Source organism: Solanum lycopersicum, chromosome 6, assembly GCF_036512215.1.
Source record: "Solanum lycopersicum chromosome 6, SLM_r2.1".
Classification (NCBI taxonomy): Eukaryota; Viridiplantae; Streptophyta; class Magnoliopsida; order Solanales; family Solanaceae; genus Solanum; species Solanum lycopersicum.
This window is the reverse complement of record NC_090805.1, coordinates 38,742,591-38,768,430: the sequence shown is the minus strand read 5'-3', so window position 1 is coordinate 38,768,430 and position 25,840 is coordinate 38,742,591. Positions and strand designations below refer to the sequence as shown.

The window sequence follows — 25,840 nt, the reverse complement described above, 5'->3', positions numbered from 1 at the left end:
ATGCAACTGAATTCACAACTGGTCAGAGGCTTAATCAACAACCAACCCACCCACCGACCCACTCTCCCTCTGAGATTAACACTGTAGTATCCTCGTTATAGACTAGATAAAATAGATTATAACAAACTAAATGACTACCTGCCAGTTCACAGTAACAAGAACAGCTAGGAACGTTCAAGAGCGAAATGACAAGTAAAGCTAGATTACAAACCACAAGAGGAGGATTCCCTATTTATGCTGAGTAACTGTTAGTTTGCAACAAGGAAAATGCAGTACATCATTAACTGGACACTAGTGAACTGCTAAAATTTCCAAAACACATCACTTTCCCCAATCATAACAAGAGAACGTATGGAACAAAATGTACCAACACACCACAAAAAAAATTCCAAACGCAATCAAGAAGTTCTAAATTTCATAATTTCACCTATCAGATCTATAATTATCAAGCTGACAAGAAACAATCACATGACTAAACGAGTTTGTTGCCAAAAACATCCTTCAATTACACCCTAAACTTACCAGGAAAAGGTAGTACATTATTAACAGCACAAGTTTCCAGAACACATCACTTTCTCCAAATAATAAAAAGAGAACGTATGAACAAAATGTACCTACACACACCAAAAAGAACTCCGAATGCAATCAAGAAGTTCTAAATTCATACCTTACACCAATCAGATATATAATTATCAAGCTGCCCATAAACAATCACATGACTAAACTGAGTTTGTTGTCAAAAACATCCTTCAATCATACCCTAAACTAAACAGGAAAAGGTAGTACATCATTAACAGGAAACCAGTGCACTGCTCAAATTTCCAGATCACATCACTTCCCCAAATCATAAAAAAAGAACGTATTAACAAAATGTACCTACACACGCCAACAATAACTCCAAACGCAAACAAGAATTTTTAAAAAATTAATACCTTACACCAATCAGATATATAATTATCATGCTGGCCTGAAACAATCACATGACTAAACCGAGTTTGTTGCCAAAAACATCCTTCAATATACCCTAAACTTAAAGCACATCCTTATGTTATTGTAATGAACAGAAAACATCCCTCAATTATTCCAAAAATGGCAAGATTCATCCGCATGTTAGTTTCTATCAATAAATAACTGCTTAACCTACAATCCCCTATGATGTTCGCTCAATCCCTCTCTTTTAGCTGATTGATAGGTAATTCTTATTAAAGTGGACGGGCTAGGGAGGAATTGTGTATCATCAACTTCATCGTAGCAGCAAGAGTGCTTCCATAATAGATGAAAACAAAAAATATTTTAGTAAATTATTTCTCAGCTCTATATGATTATTAATCGAATATGTACATAAATGTTATTTGAAAGATGTACAGTTTCTCCTTCATTTCCAAGAAAAATAAGGGAATTTGAAGTATGAAACTCTAGTCTATTTTTCTGAGTAGATTCAATAAGAGTATCAATTTATTTTTAAAATAAAAGTTATATACATATAAATTACTTAAACGTTTTTATTCATGTGGATATTTTTCTTTGCTTTTAGAGATAAAAATTATATGAATTTTGATTTAACACTTCAATATGTAATTTTTTAATTACAACTTATAGTATTTATGGTATATTTTTGAATATTTGAACATAAATTTTATTGAGATGATCTAATGATAAGTTGGCATGTTAGCAACATATGAATTACCTTTTTCTTGCGTTTTAAGGTCTTTGAGTATAATTTAATAACCCAAACAAACTTAAATTGGTGAATTTCAGGATTTGGAGCTGAAGAAGTCAATCAATCAAGTACTTGATCCAAAATGATGAACAAAAAAAGATGGAAGTTGGAGCAAAACAATGAGAAAAGTAAAGACTGAGAAGTCACAAAAATTGTGTCCATGTTTAGTTCTCGTGGATCCGTTTCTAAGGGTAGAAAAGCTTGAATTTGGCTAAATCTAAAGGAGTAGCAAGCCTGTCTCACTCCACGAAATTTTCAGCTCCATGAAATGAAAATAGGGAGATGAAAATTGGAATGTCTCCGCGATTTTGCTCCACGAAATATGCAGTGGAAGGGCATCTTAGTCCAGATTTTATAGAGTTATATAAATAAGAAATAAATCATTTTCTGGAGCAGTTTTTGGATTTACAAGTCTGGGTGGAGTATCTCTAGCTAGGGAAGGATTAAGAGATTTTTACCACAGTTTGAATCTTCTTCTTTATTTCATCTTTAACTATATTTATTATTACATTTCATCTTGTATTTTCTTTTTCTAGTATGAGTAGCAAAACCTATTAGCTGGGGTTATTATACACTCTTGTGGTTTTTATGTGATTGAATACTAATTTACTGCTTATGGTTATTTGGATTGTGATTATCTACCTGTTAACATTCTTATTTGTTAATTTGGTGGTTGCAAACACTACATTTAGCCCTATATATTCATTTCTTACTCGGAAGTGTAAAAATTAGCAAGTAGCAAGTTATCAAGTATATTAAGGAATTAATTGTGCTGGATTAACGAAATCGAACTCGGAATAGGGAGATTCCTACTAGGGTCTATCAATTGGGTCTTAATATTTTCCTTTTAGTTTGGAAGAACTTATGGGATTAGCTTTCTCGAATTGAAAATTCTTGAAAGTAATTATCAATTGGATCATTTTCATTAATCTTATGCATTTGAGCCAGATACTTGTTCGTGAACGAGGCATGCCATATTGAATCTACAACCCCAGTCCCTCTGTTAATCGAAAAATAAAATATTTTTATTGCATTTAGAAAACAGTCTAGTTTTATATTTAATTACTAATCTCTCTTTTATTTGAGGATAAGCTTAGGAAATTTTTAAATTCTTACACTCTTGACATCTCGACACGCGCGTACTCCTTGTGGAATCGACCCCAACCTTTTTTGGGTTTATTATCGATCTAATATAATTGAGTTTCAAAGATCAGTTAAATTGACTCTTGATAAACGAAAAAAGTGATACATAAAGAACTCTGCTACCCTATGCACCGTAAATCCAACTAAATTAACTAAAAATTACCAAATATTAGCTTATAGAAGGATGATAAGAACAAAACATGACATCCATAGTTTAAAGTTGTTAGTTTATTGACCAACACTAACAAAAGGATGAATCTTAGCATTTTAAAGATAATTAAAGGATGTTTCTTTTGTTCTCTATGATAATAAAAGGATGTTGCTTAAATTCAGGGTATGATAATAGAAGGAACTAATGAATCAACTACAAGGCCAGGCCATGAGAGAGAAAGAGAGAAGAAGAAGAGGAAGTTTTGAAAACATACCTGTTGATTGAATAAACTCAATGTACCTGCTGATTGAATAAACTCAATGTACAAAGGAGAAGGGAACAATCTTCCGCCCGCAAGTGCCTCCACTATTCATCACAATCTCAAGAAATTGTCAAATTGGTTATTGTTACGACCAAAGATCATCATGACCAATTATTAATGTTTGCAAACACAATCTTGAACCGAATAGATCATCATGACCAATTATCAATTTTAAAGACGCATACGAACAAACAGAAAGATGAAACATAAGAATACCTGCAATTCTTGAAGTGGAGAGCCACAAGTAACAGTTAGAAAGAAGAAAGCGATTATTGCATATTCAATCCTATGTCACACACCCTTGTGATCAATTTAAAAAATTTCCCACCCCACAGCAATTTAAAACATGATTATCCTACACAACTCGAAGATCAATTGTTACTAAGGAAACCCTAAAATCTTGATTGAATAAATATATTTCTATTATATCAGTGGGTACCCAGAAACAGAAGCATTCGAACAAACAAGAAAGAAGATGAAACAGAAGCATACCTGCAATTCTTCCAGTAGTAGTAGCCGACGAGGAAACACATCATCGATTTCTCAAAGAAGAAAAAGAAGAAGAAGAAGAAGAAGAAAAAAAGTCGGCGAAACATACCCTTGGGCTGAAGAAGAAAGAAGAGAAGTTGATCAATGGAAAATCCATTACTCCTATATATACTACTAATTATAGAATTATATTAGGAAAATACTCATCACTTAATTTAGGAAATATTACTTTCCTAATTATAATTTAGGAAGTATTCCTTATTTAAGAACTATTACTATTCTAATTCTAATTTAGGAAATATTCCTTATTTAAAGTTATACTATATTAAATTTATTTTTATATCGATAATAAAGGGAACAAATTGGTGGTTGAATTCTTATTTATTTTTATTTTTATGCTCTTAACATGATTTCTTCGTATCTAGAGATTAAATTCAAAAGCTTCGGTTAAGGTTGTACCATAATCTATGTTGGCAGTGGATTTCTTACTTAAATCCTATTGGAACAACACTTCAAGGTCGAGAGCAATTGACTATGATTATCTCCTTCCTCTCTCGATCTAGCTCGTCTTTCTCCTATCTCTCTTGAACTCTCTCACCGCTATTCTCTTATATAGTTCACATATATGCTAGATATATAGACTAATTAACGAGGGAGGAGAGGAAACACTGGTTGATTTTTCAAATCCACGAAATTGTTACAGATGACAAAACACGTCTTAAGAACGTCGTGTAGAATTGCCAAATATTTCCATAATACTTGTGACATCGAAATTAACTAACAAATTATTTATAAATCCTTTCACTTTTTTAACATCCTTAGCGGTAATCAAAGCTTCATCTAATTTACGCTTGGATAATTGTTTATGCAAAATCAAGGTATTAATAGAAGTGTACTTAGATAATTGTTTATACAAAATCAAGATCTTAGTAGAAATTTGAATGTTAATATTTACCACCCCTTTATTTCAATTTGTTTGCCTCTTTTTTTATCATTTGACACAAACTTTAAAATAATTTTTTTTAAAAAAATAAATTTTATAACCTCAAATATGTTATGTCCAAAGTTTTCAACAAAAAATAAACAGACAAAAGTACGAAAACCCTAAAATTTATCAATCGTTTTCTTTTACCATTCAAAGGAGATACATATTTAAGTATTGGTTTACTGATTGGATATAAAAATGCAAGTTCATAAGCTAGATTTATCAAATACAAGTGTTAGAACATCTCCACATAAAAATTAATACAGAGATTTTCATAATTTCTGAAATCATTTCGAAAATCTTGCGTGGTATGTAGATTCATAAATTAGTTAAACGGGAGCATGAACAAAGTTATATGGACAATGTGTCTAATGTTCCAACTGATACACCATAAACTTAGATGATTTTCAAGCACTACCAGACATATTAAGCTTTGTTTTCTTGAAAACTACAGGCTCAAATTCTTTGAACAGACTCCTACATTTTGTACAAATGATAAAGCTCCAGTGCAGTTGCAAAAGTTCCATAACCTTGATTTGCACAGAAGTACCTATACGACTGCACTGCTTTCGGGTTTGTTATTTTTCGCCATTAGTTTTCTGAAACTCATCATCTTATTCAATGCACCAACATAGGCTCGGACACTGGAGATGACAATATCCATATCTGCTCCGGTTCCACTGGAAGAAGATAGAAGATATAAAAAGCCTTTTCTAATGAGAGAAATGAAAGGTGATATTTCACAGACTTGCCCCAGAAAAAAGTGACGTTGAACACATGATTGACATCCAGCCAAGCATATCTACTACGGATTTTGACTCTTCTACTTGATACACACACTAACACTGGTGTTTCTTTTGGACAAGTCTAATGGAAAAATGGGAGATTGAAGAAAGAACTTGGAGGCACGAGAGTAACAGTTGGGAGCAGTCATGTGAGGGGTTGCAGTGATGAGGAAACACAAAGGGTGAGGGCAGTCAATGGAGAAAATAAGCAAGAGGCCTGGAAGTTGATCTTTTGTTGGGTGAAGGCTGCATTATAGAAGAATGGTGAAGAGAAGGGGAGAGTAAACATGAATCTTGTGACTACTGTGGTTATGCTTTATTGAAAACATATAAATTTGGCTCATTGATGTCATGTCGCCAATTCTAAAATTTACTGTGTCAACACCTACATGCCCCCCTCCCTCTCTCTCCATGTTCCCTAGGTTCTATCAGCGAAAGAAGAATAAATGCAAACAACATGGCTGGTACATTTCATACCTAAATGTACGGTGAATAGTCTCTCCAGTTACGGCATGGGTTGATGTATGGCCATTTTCTCCACGAATTAAGACTCTGGTTGAAGCTATAGCATCTATACCTTGTGTGACTGCATTCATGGAATACTCAAGGAGTGTTACAGGTACCTGCACAAAATGCATGAACACTAGAATTACCAGACCATAATACACATTAAACCAAAGAGATTATTAAATAGAGACAAGTTTGACTGCTGATTTAGAGGCAAACACCATCTTCTCGAACAAAAAAGTTGGGTTCTCTCAAGATATATAGAAAACTGCTTGTAAGTCAAATTCAAAATGTAAAAATTCCTACTCAAAATGCATATCAAATATAGTTTTAATTATTTTTGGGAAGTTATTATAAAGCTAGTAGGTCCATCAATTATATGGAAAATGATAAAACTGCTCTTAAAAGATATCTTCGCAGTACAACAACACACCCAGTGTAAACAAGTGGGGTCTGGGGAGGGTGGTGTGTACGTAGCCTTGCCCCTGCCTTGTAAAGGTTGAGAGGTTATTTCCAATAGATTCTCGGCAATATCTTCCCAGCACATTATAGCAAAATTGCATTTGTTATGTAGGATTTGGGTTGTCTGCTGATGTCATCATTGAATACAGCACTAGATGCTGGGTTAGGTTTGGACTAGCTTTAGAATAGGACTCCACATGAGGTTTATTATGTAGTCTTAGAGCCCGTTTGGATTGGGTCATTTTAAACTTATTTTTAACCATGTCAAACAATCCCCAAAACTAAAAATGACTTAAAAGTAGGTTTGACCAACTTTCAAGTGAATCCAAACAGGCTCTTAGTTTTTAAGTACAACATATACTTGGGTTGACCCGACTTCTTCAACAGCAAGAATACTGTTGTACAAAAGAACAATTGACCCTAAGGTAACTTTTATTTTTGGATAACCGTGGTGTCTGGACCAGCTTTCAGACAACTCGACTAATTCCACGGGATAGGTATGAGGTAATCTGTCCACTAAGGCTAGGACAGATGAGAAGAAATCACCTATTTGTTTTGTCTCTGAGGAATTTGAACCCGAGACCTCATAGTTCTAAACCCACTTCTTTTACCATTAGTCCATACCTTGGTGCACCCTAAGACAACTTTATATGTAGTACATATGACGGAGGAAAAAGTACAGGTAAGAGGACACAACAAGACAATATATCAAAAATCACGAGCTTCCAAATATTTTGCTCAACAGAACTCAAACTTGATGCATCTATAGCCTGGGGAAAAATAATATTAGTATATGTATAATTATGAATACGATTTGCATAAAAGAGATTCACCAAATGAGTTTGTAATTAACCATTTATAGTTGAATATAACATACTGATCGGCTTGCAATCAACATGGGTCCTAGCACTGTGACAAGATTATTTATTATTAGGAGTTTCATTTCTATTTCATACCTTAACAATGAGATCAACTGCCTTATAAGCCGCGTCAACTGGCCCCGTTCCAACAGAACAAGAAATATGCTCTCGACCATCAGCATCAATGAGCTTAACAGTTGCTGTAGAAAGGCCAAGACTTCCAGAAGTAACCTGTCCATAGAGCAGGAAGTCTTTCAATCAGCTGAACCATCCTTTTTAATCCAGATCAAAGTTAAAACAGTGCAGATATAGTCAACATTAATATCTACCTGTACATTTTGAAGTTGCCACACAAATTGAGGCTGGAAAACCTCATCTGACATCAGTGCTACCAGGTCATCATCTGTAATTTTCTGAAATAGCAGCGTGGAGATAAATAGATGGCCAAAAAATATGTCCACGATACCAATATCATATGAGATCCACACAGTTCTTAACCTTAATTTTAATTATAATTTAACTGATAAAAGTATAATTAGCCAAATAACCCTTTCAAATGAGCAGAGGAAACTTTGACAACCAAAAGAAGGTTTAAAGGGTCTTAGCACAAATTTGACAGTTTCCCCACCTTGAGAAAAGCTGTAGTTTATACTTTATAATATACCAGTAATAATAGGACAGATTATCTTGGTTCAGAAGGTATCCTGAACTCTGCCCAATCTTTCCATTCGCATTCATGCTCAATTTTCTTTATCTGTTTCTACTCTCACTTCCACCTTTTCTGATACTTTAGTTCATCTCACTTCACAATATCTTAGAAGTTCTTACACACCAGTTGTTTCCTACTCCACAAAAATTAATGTACAACCCAGATACATAGATGAATAAAGACACTAAAATTCACAAAATTTGAAGATGTGACGTACTTAAGATTTACTGAATGTGAAAAGGGAGAGAGAGAGAGAGAGATCGTAACTATATTTTTAGCTCATGTTCTAGTCACTAGGTTACCTAGAAAGGAGAAAATGTTCCAGCCATCAATCCCCTTCCATGAATTTTCAATGTAGCAAATTTACTAAACTCCACCACTCCAAATGCATTTGAATGATGACGTAAATATACCAAACAACAGTGGAAATTTCAAAATCTTAATTCACCTTTTTCTTCTCAGCCACAGATTTGAATCGCCAGAACAGGTCATCAAGTTCTTTGCCCTCAATCTCGTATCCAAGCTGCATAGGACTAAAACGATTTGTCTCGTGCTCTTAAATTTAAGAAATAAACAAAATTCTCAGAGCATGCAATTTACCTCAAGCATTTTGGCTTGCAAAGCATGACGCCCACTACAAAAAAAATGTTCAACGTATCAATTTCCTTGAAGACATGATGTAATTCAATGTAAATAATGAATAGAGCAGGTTAGGAAGGAGGGCACGAGAGGGATTAAGTTACAGACTGTGATGATAATTATTTCATGCAATTGTGGCTCTGACCATATTAAAGTGAGGCAAACTCAATAAGCTTCTACTTTACCTCTCCATAGAAGAGAGGAAGTTCCTATATACCTCCACACTGTTTTAAAACAACAAAGGTATGATTCACTATTTGAAACAGCAACTGTGTGAGTGTCTATGGATCAGGGAAGCCTTACTCAAGTACTAAAGAAATACTAACCTCATAGCAACTAAAAGAATGTACTTTGCTAAGCAAGTTCAATAATCAAGGGATAAAAACTAAAAACTCAAACAGCGCAGAAATCTAACACTTAAGCTATCACAGCAATAAGCATTGATTGGTAAATCACATACCTGAGTTTCCCAAGGACAATACCAGATTCATTAGCACGATTAAGCCCAATATCTTCAGGAGATATAATCTCATATGTATCTTTGTGTTTTAACATTCCATCCTAAAGAGCATAAAAGTAGTTTAAGAAGGAGAAGAGATTGAAAAGGAAAAACTGAAATATTTTTTCCTTTTTTTTTTGATTCACAACTGAACGGTTACAAAAAGGTGCGAATCCAGCTTTGAGGTAAGGAAGAAACGGGAGGAGAGACATAATATACTACATATATTCAAAGAAGTTTAACTGAAAAACTTTATGCATTTGAAGATGAATCAAAAACAAATGCTAACAGGACAATTAATCGAGCTCTAACTAAATATGTGGAAGATTTATCCATAGATATTCAAATATAAGATCAGTAACTACACATCTAAAATGAGAAGGGCCATAAACAAATGAATAATCAGAAATATAAAAGAGTAAGCAGATTCAAACTCCTGATGGAAGTTCTTTTACGTCAGTAGGTATAATATCTCTGCACCTCCTGGAATATTGGTACCAAATGTTTATTATAATCTAATGCCCCAAGAAGGAAAACTTGGAGCAACTTCTAATTGTTTGTTGGGTCTTTGAGGCTTCTCAGTTTATCTTAAACGTCTCACGTTAAGCTGTGAGCGAGAAAGTCTTTGACAACGTTCATTGGAATCCCTTATCCAGGGATGGCGATAGGGATGGCTAGCGCTGAGCAAGCCTTGACCCGTTAAGAATTTAACCCGCCCTACCCTGCTCTGCCTAGAATTTTCCAACATTTTGCCCGCCCTGCCCCATTTAAGTGTTAATTTATTTTTCCCACTTTTTAATGTTCTGTTTAACTTTTAAATAACACAAAGTGATAAACTGGTTAAATATAAGTAAAAAGCTACAGTGTTCAAAACGCAAATGAATTCTTAAATTTTTTGTTAATCAAATAACCCGAATAAAGGATAATTATATGCTCAGAAACATCGGAAAACTTCCTTCGGGATTCAACCTAAGCATTGCTAGCAAGCTACAGTGTTCAAAACACTAAGGAACCTCTCATGAACTCACACCTGCCCTGCACTATTAAAATTTTAAAAAAATATTAGCTATGACCTGTCCTGCCCTGCCCCATTTAAATATTGCCCCACCCTGCCAAGTTAATTCTTTACCCTGCCCAGCCCCGCCCATGACCTGCCCCATTGCCACCCTATCCTTGTCAACATATTAAAATTCATGAGCTCCGGCAATAAATAAATCAAGTGGATCCAATTTTGCATCTCCATTGTCATGTCATCCATTATCATAAATGGATCACCTAAAGACTTTTTTGCTTCACCAAAAGGTTTTAGACAAGAAGATTCGCTTTCTCCTTTTCTGTTTATCTTGGATATGTTATGTCTAAGAAGAATGTTGTCAACAGCAAAACTACATGACAAGATAAAAGGCTTTAACCCAAGTCTGAGAAATCAAGGAAAACTGCATCTTACTTGCCTTTTCTATGCAGATGATTCACTCTATTTTTTTATTTTATTTTTTTTGCAAAACTGAAATGATCAGATTGTACAACTTCATATGGTACTTTGTTCTTCAAAGCGAATTATGGTCTTCAAGTTAATTATACAAAGAGTGTTTTTTGTCCTGTGAACGAAATGATCAACTTATAGGAAATAGCTGACACCTTGAGTTGTGGAGTAGGCTCTTTTCCCATTAAACAATTAGGCTTTCAGCCTTCCTTTGGGGTCAAAGTCTCAAGCCACTACAATCTGGGATGGGAGGAAAAGTGCAAAAAGGAAGTTATCATAACATCACTCATTGGAAGGTAGGCTAGTACTAATCAATAGTGTGTAAAGGGATTTTCTGTGACAAGGGAATAGACAAAACAAGTCTTTCAAAAAGGGATACGGTTTCTACTGACAAGAAGGCTGGGGGCATGGGGAACAAATATCTGAGGGTTCATAGTATTTTCTTGCAACACAAACGGCTCTAGAGATTTAATAGGGAGGAGGGAGCTTTATGGAGAGATGTTATTACGGCTAAATACAGACTTTCCAACCCATGGATTACGAAACATCCAAATTTTCCTAATTCATGTGGTGTATGGAGGCATATGAGTGCACAGTAGGACTCTTTCTATCCAAGACCTCAACTGTAATTGAAAATGGCTGGAAAGTAAGGTCTTGGATAGATATGTGACTTGTGCAATAACCTCCAAAAACCAGTACCCAACATTATTCACTATGGCGCCAAATTCTGAAGCATCTCTGTCAGATTACAGGAGTGAAAAAGGCTGGAACATCAGATTCATGCTCAATATTAATGATTGGGAATTGGATAACTGTGCTTTTTGCTTCTCAGACGCCATAGAACCACCCCCCACCCTTCAACTCCGGTCTGATTCTCTAAAGTGAAAATATGATCTTAACGGAATTTTCACGGTCAAATCCTGTTATCAGGGATAAATCCCGCTGTCATTGAAAATTGGCCTTGGAAATGCATTTGGGAAAATAGGGAACCTCTGAAAGTTCGATTGTTTTGCTTGGTTGATGACAAAAGAACCTCGCCCTAAACATGAAAATCTTCAGAAAAGGGGTTTCAATATATGTATTTGGTTTGCCTTCGTTGAAAGCAAAGTGACGACTCAACCATTTATTTCTTCATTGCTCCTTCAACTCATAGAGCTAGAGTCTCTTTCTCAGGACTACAGAAGAGCTGCTGTTAAGCTGAAATCTATGAGGTCTGGGGAAGTAAATCAGGGAACTTGGAACACCATTCCATCAGTAATTTGGTTGATCGTTGAAAAGAAAAGATGTCCATAAACTGGTAAGAAGATTTGCCTCTTTCAGGAATTGTTTCTTTCAACAATAAACGAGAGCAAATTACACAAACCTGATGGATGCCACTTTCATGAGCAAAGGCATTAGCTCCAACAATGGCTTTGTGTGGCTGCACATGAAGTCCGGAATACTCCTCTACCTGCACGATAAAGGGTCAGAATGCATATTGGAAGAATATTAACCAGTAAAAGATCACCATACTATGAGATAGTAGGGGTACAAACCATCTTGCTTGACATGAGTATATGTTGTGTATTAATCCCTGTATATAGGCCACCTAGTACTTGCTCTCCACGACACTTTAAGGCCATTACAACCTATTCCGGCATTGGACATGGTAAAAGGTTAGAAAATGAAGGCCCGACATGCCCAAGATGAAAACCAAAGACAAACAAGTACCACAGAGGAAAAAGGAGTCTCATGAACGTCAGTAGTTTGTCAGTTTAAACAGCACATAACACAACCAATGGCAGAAATTGGCTCCAAAGACCAAAATGGCAAAATACGGTTGCATGTTTGCAACTATTGTTTTGCAAAAGAATAATATTACATACCACACAACTTCTACTCTAGTATCAGTCATTCAGTCTAAATTAAAGATGTTAATTTACTCTAGGAAGAGGTGGAATAGTTCCTTTTGTGTGGAGAATGCCTTACGCAATTATGGGAAATTTCTTTGAAGACCTAACTTTTTTTCAAGGAAAGAACAGAGGGGAACTTATAGTCAAGGTTGTTTAATTAGTGATTCCACCCCTCAAATTTTGGAGCCCAAATCATGCACATAAGAGAACTGAAATTTCTCAGCGGAAAGCCCTCACACACCTCCTCTAAAGAAGCATTTCCAGCTCTTTCACCAATTCCATTGATGGTCACTTCCAATTGTCTTGCACCTGCACATGCTCCCTGAAATTGGACACGCTTTAATGTGCATACAACTTAAGATGGCATAAACATCTAGGTTCTCATCAACATTGAACCACATACAGCTAAGGTGTTGGCAGTAGAAAGCCCAAGATCGTTCTGGCAGTGTGTTGAAATGATCACATCTTCAACTCCTGGGGTATTCGCTTTTATTTTAGCAATCAATTGTCCAAATTCTTCGGGTACAGTGTATCCAACAGTATCAGGGATGTTAAGGGTTGTTGCCCCAGCTTTGATAACCTCTCCAAGGATATGATAAAGAAACTCTGGATCAGATCTGAGAGGAAAAAACAGGAAATAAGTTTTTTTTTTTTCATAAAGTAAATTAATATTATTAAAGCTAGTACCAAGGAGGTAGTGCAAATAAACAGGAAAACAAGGCTCAGATCAGCAAAAAGAACAGATCCCAGTTAGCACAATGCATGAAAGTGGTTCCCATTGTCGATTCTAATCACTGAGCTAGTCTACAAACTTTTATACATGGCAACAGAATAAAACATGGTAGTTTAACCCTCTTCTTTGAGATCTCAAAGCATCATACCAAAGAACTTCTTGATAGGAAAAGGCAAATTACAGTACACAAGGTCTTATTATCTTTTAAGTGTTCGGTTGAAAGGGAAAAGAGTCATAATTTCAAGGTCTCCCATGCGCTTGTTAAAAAGAATGCCATAAACATGTCTGTTTAATAAGACAAGTTTGGTGTTAACAGACTCTTGATGAAATTTTCTCCAGAAACTTTTCAGGATTTTTCAGGATCATTCGCCAGCTAAATTACGAGACACTTTTAAATAAACATCTGAATTTATATAACACTATCTGCATACAACTATCAGTTCAACATATAAGACCATAACGAGCATGATTAATCCAAAAAAGAAACAAGGAAATAAGTCCAATCTATTCCTTAGTCCCCCATTGGCAACTTTGTGGATAGCTAGCCTAAACTCAATAATTATCTCCATTCAAGAAGAAAAAGTCCCAGAATCAACAATTCTATCAATGATGATAGCTCAAAGCAAGTATATAATGCTATGTGATGGGAGAACGAAAAGTTTAGATGCTAATTAACATAAATATTATATTATCAATTTTATATTAAACTACTGAAAATGAAAAAATAGCAAAGTGATGGTAAAGAGTCCAGTCAACACATCAAAGTTCAAATTTTGAATAACTTTACATTTTTGAAAGTTGTAAAAATGTATAGAAATGAAATTTTGGAAGTTTTTAATGTGTAGGCGTAAAAGTCCAAACCTTCCAGCATCTTCAGGGCTAAATTCAACATCCTCACACCCAATACTCCTTGCATAAGCCACCATACTCCTAGCTTTCTCAACAACTTGATCTCTACTCATTTTCAGCTTATAATTCATATGTATCTCACTTGTAGCAATAAACGTATGAATCCTCGGTTTCTTAGCATACTTCACAGCCTCCCACGCCTTATCAATATCCTTCTTATTACACCTCGCCAATCCACAAATAACCGGAACATATCCCTCTTCATAAACACCATTCCCAACTTCCTTAGCTATCAATTTCACAGCTTCAAGATCAGCTTCAGAAGAAGCAGGAAAACCAGCCTCAATTATATCAACACCAAGCTTAGCTAACTGACGTGCAACATCCAGTTTCTCCTTTGTAGTCATTGTAGCCCCTGGTGATTGTTCGCCATCACGGAGAGTGGTGTCGAATATCCGGACATAGTTTGGATCGGGAATGTGACTCGGAGTATATTCCGGTCTACGGCGGATTGAGCAGCGGACAACGGGAATGGAAAATGAAGAATTGGAGTGCTTGGAGATTGATGGTTTGAAATTGAAGAGAGTTTGGGTTTGAAGTAAAGGGTTTTTGGGACGGAATGAGATTAATGGTTTACCGGAGATTGGATGATTTGCGGTGATAGACGCCATTGCCGGAGAAGAGAAATTGGAGTTTGCGAGTGCTGGTTTTAATGGCGGCTGGGAGAAGAGACTGAAAATTCAAGTAAGAGACTGTTAGTAAATAATTAAAAATTGCAAATATATAATTTTAGTTTGAGGTCCCTACTGTAAACCTAACTATTTTTTAATAAAAGTCAAATTAAAGCTTTACTTTCTTTTGTTCATTTTTATTAGAATCTGACAGATTCGAATATGCCCCTAAACTATTCAAAAAGGTCTAGATATATCCTCTGTTTAAAGTTTGGTTCATTGATACCCTCAACATTCAATTTTTGGTCCAAATATGTCCTTATGGACGTTAATTGTTATGTTGGACATATCCAACTCATTTTTTATTTCTTTAAATGCCACATGGAATTGTCATGTCATTTTGGCCTTACCACATAACATTTATATGAAAATGAAAAGATATTCGGACTCATAAATACCTAATTCGACCCATAAATCAACCCCTATTAAATAAATTATCCGACCAATTTTCAACAATTTTGTTTAATTTTTATTTTTTTTGATAAATTTCAAAAACGAGTAATTAATTAATAAAAAATAGGAAAATATGAAAAAAGTATAAAATTAATGCCAAAAATTCATAAATAATTATAGTAGCCTTAAATTAAATTTAAACACTTTTTTTTAAAAAAAAATATTTTTTTCGATAAATCCCGAAATGAGTAATTAATTAATAAAAAGTATAAAAAAAATATAAAATTAATGCCAAAAATTAAAAAATAAATACAGTAACCTTAAATTTAACAATTTTAATATTTTTTTAATTTTTAATTTTTTTGACAAATCCCAAAAATTAGATTAAACAAAAAATATGAAAAAATATAAAAATTACGCAAAAAATTTAAAAATAAAAAATAGGAAAATACAAAAAAATAAAAAATAAAAAAATTGTTGAAATTATTGAATTTAAGCTAACTATATTTATTTGTGAATTTTGACGTACATATTTTTCCCTTTTTATTAAAAAATTACACATTTTCGGGATTTGCCGAAAAATATAAAAAAATTTAAAAAATTGTAGATTGAAATGTTACTATATTTATTTGTGAACTTTTGGTGTTAATCTATATTTTTTTTCATATTTTTTATTAATCAATTACTCATTTTTTGAGATTTATCGAAAAATAAAAAATCTAAAAAAATGAAATGTTAGATTTAAGGTTACTATATTTATTTGTGAATTTTTGGCGTTAATTTTTTATTTTTTTCTATTTTTTATTAATTAATTACCCATTTTTGGGATTTACCGCAATAATAAAAATTAAACAAAATTGTTAAAAATGGGTCGGATGGTGAATTTAAAAAGAGCTGATTTATGGGTCGGATTAGATGTTTATGAATCCGAATATCTTTCTATTTCATATAAATGTTATGTGGTAAGGCCAAAAATGACATGTCAATCCATGTATCATTTAAAGAAATGAAAAATGAGTTGGATATGTCCAACATGACAACTAACGCCCATAAGGGCATATTTGGACCAAAAGTTGAACGGCGAGGGCATGAGTGAACCAAACTTTAAACGGATGGTATATCTAAACCTTTTCGAATAGTTTAGGGACATATTTGACCCTTTTCCCTATTTTATATTGTATTACGATTCACTTGAGGAAAATACTTTTTTATTAAAAATATTTTAAATCTAAAACTTGAATTTGAGGCTTTTTATTAAAGGGAAAACGATTTTATTTATTATACCATTTTGGAATCTAAACTTGTGATTAAAAAAATAATACGAATATTTTTTATATTTATTTGATTATTAAATTTATGCTCTGTTGTAATTCAAATTTTAGTTCATTGAAGAAATCAGTAAGAGTTCGTTTGGATTGGTTAAAAATAAAAAATCTAAATGAAATGATATTTAAGTCTAAAAAAAGTAGAGGATATCTAGTTTTGATTTTTGACTTATTTTAAGTTAATTTTTTTTTATCTTGTCAAACATTTTCTAACTTCTTTTGAGTTACTTTTTATTTATTTTAAATTATTTTTTATATATCTCAAAACTTTCAAAAGTTAAAAAATAAATTAAAAATAATTTTGATCAACTTTTAAATCAATCTAAACGGCCTCTAAAACTTTTATAACAATCGGCCCAATATCAGAAGCATGATGTATGTAATTTTAGGATACAATATTCATAATCTTAAATAATATGGAATATAAATTTTTTTATTTGTAAAAATATAATTATAATAATTAGTTATGTAATTTTAGGATATAAAATCCGCTCGCCTCTCTCATTCCTCTCTCTATTTTGCTCACATCTCTCCTTCCTCTCTTGATTTGCTCGTTTCCCTCCTCTCTCTCCCTCGATCTTGCTCGTCTCACTTTCCTCTTAATATGTATTTATTTTAATACAAATCAGTTTGTATGTGTGTGTTTTTCTCCAAAACTCGAGTAAAAATATACTCTCCTCTCTTCTAGATCTCGTTCGCTTCATTCCTCCCTTAATATTTTGCTATTATTCTTAATTAAGCAAACTATAATTATAAAATGTCTAATATTTGCTATTTTATACTTTCCCGTATCATAAAATTAACATTTTGATATTGTGAAGTTGAATGGTTGATGCTACTAATTACTTCAATGGTATTGCATAACAATAGTTTAAAATTTAACGATGAATGAAAATAAGATAATAACATCTTTAATGTCTTTTTTGATAACAAGGTCATACAGCTAAAATAATTAGGTACTAGGAAATATAAAGCCCAAATTGCCTCATACAACTATTTTCTTTACTTATAATTTAAATGAATATTAAAAATAGTCAGGAGCGGATTTACGTTTTTGGGTGGAGTGTCACGGTACCCAATAATCTCGAAAAAAATATGGTATACATATGTATATATGTATAATAATTAAATATGCAGTAATTGATTGTATTGCGAAATAGCTCAGTTGGTAAAAGGTAGAGTCTATCACCTTGTCAGTGCAGGTTTGAACAGCAACATCTATTTATTTTTTTTGCTTTGTTCCTTTTTTCTTTTTCTTTTCTTTTTCTCCATTCATTCTTATTTATTTACTATTCTTTATTAATTCAATTTGATCCCTTTTCACAATTAATTTTTAATTTTTATTACTTTCTCTTACACTTATTATTAATCTATTGATATGAGTGTAACGTATTAATTTTTTAATCAATTAGTGAGCATGGAATTATGAGCATCAAATGAATATTACTTTAAATAGTAGTTTTTAGAAAATATAAGTTTCAAAATGTTTTTTTCTAATTTAAAGGTTCTTTCTATCTTTACCGACGTTTTTGCTAAGTAAGATGAATAGGTTGAAACTATAATTTTTCTTTCCTAACTATATATCTCCAACAACACATAAAGTCAATGAAAGATGAATATCTTGTGTTAATATTATTAGATGGTTTATACAAGCTCAAATTTTAATGTAAATTTATTTTCTCAAAGTTTCAGCGAATAAGACATCTAATTCCAAAAAGAAAATAAAAATTGAATTGTTTAGTTATCTCTAATTACATAATATCTAAAAGAAAATATTATTATATGCACACTTAATCGATTTGTTTATACAAATAAAAAATAATAATAACCTAAATTGTAACCCAAAATTAAAGCAACCAGTCAGTTTATCTTACTTGAACGTTGTGGCACTCCCGACCTTCAAATCCTAAATCCGCCTTTGAAAATAGCAATAATTGAACATAATAATATATTTATAATTATTAATAAATTTGTTGAAGTAAAATATGAATAAAAGACGTGAACACATAACTTTTAAAAAAGTAGTTAGTTCAAAGCTACAACACTTAAAAATAATGGATCGTTTGGTATAGTGTATAAAAATAACATACAATTGAGTATATTAGTAATGTATGTATTAGTTATGCATAGATTATTTGTTAAGCGTTGTTTGATTTGGTATGTTAAAAATAATATGCATTGTATAAAAATATTTATTTACAAAAGTATCATTCACTATTATGGTGAAAATATGTAAAAGTACTTTTTTGGGGTAATTGAATTTTTAACCAAATCAGTGCATGTACTATAGCATTTGCATTACTAATACTTAAAAATCTATGATATTAGTAATACACACAAAACATAAAAAAAATACATCAAACAAATTATAATACATATAATTAATGCATACATTATTTTTACTAATAAACTCTACCTAGCGATCCCACAAATCCTACGAATTATAATTTTCACCACCAATTATAATTTGGTCCCTCATTTATAATCCTATTCAAACGCTTTAATTGTCAACATTGGGAGTTATCCGCAGAAAAGTTTCTTTAAAAATAATAATTAAAAACCTCTTTACAAAAAAATTATCAAACACCAAAAAGTTAATAATTTATAGGTATTGCAAAATTGATTTATTTATTTTTTAAAATAAATGCTTCTTTTCAAACTTCGAGTTTAACGGAAAAAAAGGTACTTCATCTCCTTAAAAAAAGGTCAAATTTATAAATAGATCTTTAAATTTGTTGGGTCTTTTCGTCAGGTATCTTAACTATGTCATTTCCTATTGAATCATTGAACTACCCATAATTTGTTCCTTTTAAACACTGTTGACTAATATTGGTCAACTTTTCTATTGTAAATGTCTTCAATTGTGTTCCGATTGTAATGATTTTAATTGAAGGAATGAAGACAAACTGTGTGCTAATCTCATTTTTTTTCTAATGTGTTCAAATGAGTTGAAGTAAACACAATTGTTCTCGAACATTTTCACTATCAATTGGACTATAATGAATTCTGGAACAACATATTTATCCTCTATCAATACCCTTCACAATATCTGGTTTCATATCAATCAACGGTGTTTAAAAGAAATAAATTATAGGTGACTCAATGATTAAAAGGAATAATAAATACACTAGTACTCCTAGATTATGACCGAAATTTCAAAGACACACCTAAACTAAACTAAGGTCCTATTACCCGTTGAACTTATTTTTTTTTATAATTTTGTGCACCTTTTTGGCTTATATGACATCTAAATATCTCCCATGCGCCTCAATTGCGTGGAGTCACGAGTGTGCCACGTAAGACAAAAGGTGCACTAAATTACAAAAAAAAAAGTTCAGGGGGGCAATATGACCTTAGTTTAGTTAAGATATGTCTCTGAAATTTCGGTCATAGTCTAGAGGGTACTTGCATTTTCCCAAGGAACAAATTATGCATAGTTAAGGTATCTGGTGGGGGGGGGGGGGAGGGGAATCAACAAATTTAGAGATCTGTTTATGTATTTAGCCAAAAAAAGAAAAAGGTCTTTCACTAATAACCAATTGTGATACTTACATAAAATTTACAAAGTACAACGATCATCATTTTACATGATGTTCAACATGAATTCAATATAATATGACAACGATATATAACATATATATTCAGTGTAACATCATCGATAACACATGTAAAAAATGGTGATATATATATATATTTACTTTGTCTTAGATATAGAGACGACCTCTTTTACCATGAGCACTAATCAATTCAATTTGAATTTCAATTTCACCACATTCTACATGTTGCAATCTAAGAAGCATATTTTGTGTCATTTTTCCATTTTCCCATAATATGCAACTTTCATCAGATAAGCAATTTTCTCTATTTGGTTGAACCCTATCCACTTTCACACCATCTGGGAGACCTTCTAATCCCATATTTATAGCATCAAGATATGGTTTTATGTCTATATTTGCATCTCCCATTTTGTCATCTGCTGTGAATGTATCTTTGTCATACACTGTCTATCCAAAAAGAAAAAAAATTAGTCAACCAATATACACACTACAAGAAAATATAGAATTTATCGTTAATCCACAGCTAAATGAAATTCACATAAAACTTTTTGTTCTTTAATTACAAAATTTTATCTGACGTTAATTTCTCATTTTGTCACAATCATATATTCGTTGAACCAAGTTTAAGGCCAGAGAGATATTTATAATTTGTTCGGTCAAAACTTCTAAAATCAACTTGTTTTGAAAGTATTTTTTTCAAAAAATTACTTTTGATGAGAATCCAATTATGTTTGATCAATAAATGTTAAGGGAGATAGGGTGAAACTTACCCGCACCGGGTGTTTACACCAATTCAATACATGCACGTCACGTGTTCAAATTTATCGTTCATTTTACTCAGTCTTAATTAATTAACATGTGTCTTCATTAAATCACATAATAATGGATTTTGGTGTAAACACCCGATGAATGTAAGATTTTTCCAGATAGCTAGATTTGTATTTCTCTTTTATTACCAATTTAAATTTTTAGACGAAATGAACACACAATCCAAACAATGTTTAGTGTTTAATATATTGTATCCTTATTTTAAAAAACGAAATAAAATATAAAATTATATATACAAAAATTGAGACTTACTAAGGTAATAGGAAGGTTGGGATCATAGAGTGCAAGGCTCAATTCCTCATTCCACACAGGATTGCAGTTCTCTTTGATAACTCGAGTCTTTGATTTCTATTAAATTCATAGAAAATAAATTTTCATTAATAACATAAAAGTTAAGATAGTCAATCATGCGAACAGTTTTCTAAACAGAATATGATTTTTGTTGAGAAAGGTAAATAAAAAACTATTCTTATCATTCATGTCAAGTTATAAATCAATATTATCTATAAAAACTTTTTATAATGATATGATAATACAAATATTTTTTTTAATGCATAGAACGTAAACTCTTTGAAGACAATAAATAACGAACCTGGCCACCCATGGTGATGACAACATAGGGATCACTACAAAAAGAATCTCTAATAGCTAGATTAATCCCTCTACGAACTCTAATTTTCAAAACTCCCAATACATTCATCTTTCTTCTTCTTTTTCCTCTATCTTAATATGCATAGAAATGAAAAAGAATTAAATTATGTACCAAAAAAAAAAGTGGAAGAAGAGTACTCAAATGATATCCTCAAGACTTAGATATTTAAGGTGAACCTCAAAAATAATTGCAATATTCTCTTCTTTTTTAAATGTCTCAAGTTAATGACTTAATTTCAATTGAGAGGCTATTTTCTTAGGATAGTATTCCATATATTTACTTTTACTTGTCTATTATTTCTGAAAAATAAATTTTCGTTTTTACTTGTTATTCATAATATATTAAGTTTTTTATTTTAATATTTTATACATAACATTAACTTGTTATTTTCCAAGCCATTTTGCAAGACTAAATATCAGGAGTAGGCTTTAAGTATTCGGTTCGGGATTTTTATATATTGAGTTTTGTATGGATAGTTAAAAATAGAAAATATTTTTTTGAATATGGTGTATTTAGGTAAGTTTTCTTATCAAATGTGGTTTTGCTCTTTAGGATTTATAAATGGGGAAATTACGCGGATAAATAAATATATACTAGTTAATTAGCTAGCATAGCTATATGCTGAATTGATTACGCTATAAAACATGTTTTTATGTGTAATTACGTCGCCTTTCTCCTCTATTCCTCTCTCCTCTTTTATACATATACAACTACAAATATAAAATACAAATCATATTATACATATGGAATTATATGACAGATATACTGTCACGCATCGAGCTACCCCCGAGACGCGAATACGGAGCTTAGAAAATCCCAAGCTAACCTGCTGGCATGATCATGAGCATACTAAAGATGATAAACTGATGCAGAAGGTAAATCATAATTAAATCTGAAAAGATAGGGAATACCCATATTTTATAACTGAGATATTTGAAAACAATTAGTTTAATACAAAGAAAATATTAACTCAATACTAAGCTGAATCTAACTATGTCTGAAAATAGACTCTAAATTGGACTAGAAATATTGGGACAAGACCCAGCTAATTTAGCAAAAACTGAAAGTAAATGACTAAAATACTGAAATGAAAATCATGACTGTTGTCCTCGAAGAATGAGGACTCACCACTGAATTTGCTAAACTGGAGATCGGAAATAAATCTATGCCTGATCTGTATGCTGAGAACTTGAACCTACATCACGAGAAGATGTAACAAACGTACGCGTCAGTACTTAAAAGGTACTGAGCATGTAGGATAGAGTAAAGCTGAAATAAAACATAACTGAACAAGCATAAAAGCAAGTATTATAATCTGACATGATAAACTGAATTCTAAGTTAACTGGATGCAATGACCAATTTATAACATGTTGAAACTAAATACTGAGTATACTAATAAATGGTCAATGCAGAGAGTCTGACTGACTGTGAGAGCTACTGATAAACGATAATAAAACCACATGAGCTAAATGTGGAGTCCGATGTATACGCCCCATCAAAAGGACCCAATATACCCTGCCAAAGGTATAAAGGCATGCTGGCATGATCACTAAACTGATTTCCCACAAAGGGGACTTACAACCTACTTGGCTAGTAATTCTGGGACTATTGGGTATGCTGAACCCTAGTCTAACTCGATATTATGCTACTCCCATAGATTTATATAGTTAATTGATTATGTCTGAATTTTCTGTAAATACTGGATAGCTCAAAACTGAACATGCAAACTGAGAATGCAACATTTTTAAATTGATAATGATGCATTAAAAACTGAGGCATGTATAACTGAATAACTGAAATATTTAACCTAGCATGTGTAATTCAAGGACTAAAGAAATACAAAGCTAGGGTTCTGAAATTCATGTGATAATCTGAGTAATAACATGATAATCTTATTTTGGAATATATATTTAATAAGTTCATGAAGTTCTATAAAAGTTCTAGAAACCCTAGGTTTAATCATGATTAATAGAATCAAGAATTTGACTGAAAACTAGGGACCCAATGGGTGAAAGGAACCCACCAGTGAAATCCCACATACCTGGTGATGAAATCCACGGAAAAATACTTAGATTTCAGAGTTGGATCTGCTGGAGCTTGTGGCATTCTTGACCTAGGATTTTTGAGCTTTTTCTCCTCTCTTGCTTCTAATTTTCTAAGTTTTGATTTAATGGTTTGACTTAGATATGTTTTAACCTCACAATCTCATTAATGTAAAACCTTGCATAGTCTTCTGCTGAATATGTAGTCTTGACCGCCAAGAAGCAAGAAGACTTAGTCATCATATCAACTATCACCCAATGGAGTCATTATGTCTGCGAGTACGCGTAATCCTGTGATGAAGTCCATATAGATCACATCCCACTTCCAAGTAGGAATATCGATCTCTTGAGTCATACCCCCTGGTTTCTGATGTTCTACCTTGACTTGCTGGTAATTGGGCACTTACTCACAAAGTCTGCTATATCCCTCTTCATGTCATTCCACCAATAGACTTCTCACAGATCGCGGTACATCTTAGGGGTACTTGTATGAATAGAATACCGAGAGTTATGGGCTTCTGCAAGAATATGCTGTCTCAACTCGCCCACATCAGGAACATACAATTTACCCTGGTAGCGAAGTACACCATCCTCCCCCTTGGGAGAAAACCTCCACTCTGTGATTATGGACTGCACCCTTAAGTTCAAGAAATATTGGGTTATTGTCTTGCTTTTCCTTAACCTTCTCCCCCAAAGAAGATTCTGCCCCATTCTAAACTGTTACACCATTGTTTGATATGTTAATAAGGCGAACTCCCAAGTGAGCAAGCCTGTGAACATCCTTCACTAGCTCCTTCCTTTCTTCCTCAACATAGGCTACACTACCCATAGATAATCTACTAAGAGCATCTGCTACTACTTCGCTTTACAAGGATGGTAATGCACACACATATCATAATCCTTAAGGAATTCAAGTCATCTCCTCTAGCAAATATTCAACTCCTTTTGGGTGAACACATACTGAAGGCTCTTATGGTCAGTGAACACATCTACATGAACACCATACAAGTAGTGTCTCCATATCTTGAGTGCAAACACCATTGTTGCAAGCTCGAGGTCATAAGTTGGATAGTTCTTCTTATGCACCTTAAGCTGTCTAGAGGCATACACTATAACCTTATCTCGCTGCATCAACACACAACCTAGTCCAACTCAAGATGCATCACAATAGATCACATAACCATCTGAACCCTCTGGTAGAGTCAAGACAGGAGTTGTAGTTAATCTAGTTTTCAATTTTGCGAAGCTTTTCTCACAATCATCTGACCATTGGAACTTGACCATCTTCTGTGTCAACCTAGTCAATGGTGAGGCTATGGATGAAAATCCTTTCACAAACCTTCTGTAATAACCCGCTAGACCTAAGAAATTTCTGACATCTGTAGTAGAGGTAGGTTTGGGCCATTGTTTCACTGCTGCTATCTTCTGAGAATCCACTCGGATCCCTTCGCTAGATACAATGTGAGCAATAAAATCAATGGATTGCAACCAGAACTCACATTTACTAAACTTAGCGAATAACTGGCGATCCTTGAGAGTTTGCAGAATAACTCTCAAATGACTTGCATGTTCTTCCTCACTCCTAAAGTAAATAAGGATATCATCAATAAAGACGATAACGAATAAGTCCAAGTACTGTTTGAACACTATGTTGATCAAATCCATAAAAGCTGCATGAGCATTAGTTAGTCCAAACGACATAACTACAAATTCATAATGACCATATCGAGTTTTGAAGGCTATTTTCAGAATGTCACTATCTCTGGCTCTAAGCTGATGATAACCCGATCTAGTGTCTATCTTTAAGAAATGTCTAGCACCCTGAAGTTGGTCAAACAATTCATCAATCTTGGGGATGGGATACTTATTCTTGATTGTGACCTTGTTCAACTGTCTATAGTCAATGCACATTGTGAGAAAACCATCTTTCTTCCTTAAGAACAACATTGGTGCACCCCATGATGAAATACTAGGTTTGATGAAACCCTTATCTAGAAGGTCTTTCAACTGCTCTTTTAATTCCTTTAGCTCTGCTAGAGGCATTCTGTAAGAAGGAATAAAAATAGGCTGGGTATCTTGAAG

The 25,840-nt window shown here is 33.0% G+C and overlaps 2 protein-coding genes across 2 annotated transcripts; both read right to left on the bottom strand.

The window, feature by feature from the left end:
* Positions 1-5,068: 5,068 nt before the first annotated feature.
* LOC101245066 (2-isopropylmalate synthase B) lies at positions 5,069-14,986 on the bottom strand. The gene is made up of 12 exons (NM_001319323.1): positions 14,241-14,986; positions 13,050-13,263; positions 12,888-12,968; positions 12,290-12,382; positions 12,118-12,204; positions 9,233-9,333; positions 8,734-8,767; positions 8,582-8,656; positions 7,754-7,837; positions 7,521-7,655; positions 6,073-6,218; positions 5,069-5,490 (listed from the first exon to the last, which is right to left on the bottom strand). The coding sequence occupies exons 1-12, from the start codon at positions 14,897-14,899 to the stop codon at positions 5,361-5,363; spliced, it is 1,839 nt and encodes a 612-aa protein (NP_001306252.1). The 5' UTR covers positions 14,900-14,986; the 3' UTR covers positions 5,069-5,360.
* Positions 14,987-20,281: 5,295 nt separating this feature from the next.
* LOC101244775 (protein C2-DOMAIN ABA-RELATED 7-like) lies at positions 20,282-21,815 on the bottom strand. Its single transcript, XM_004240946.5, has 3 exons — positions 21,655-21,815; positions 21,315-21,410; positions 20,282-20,681 (listed from the first exon to the last, which is right to left on the bottom strand). Exons 1-3 carry the CDS (start codon positions 21,760-21,762, stop codon positions 20,382-20,384), a joined length of 504 nt encoding a protein of 167 aa, XP_004240994.1. The 5' UTR covers positions 21,763-21,815; the 3' UTR covers positions 20,282-20,381.
* Positions 21,816-25,840: the final 4,025 nt, after the last annotated feature.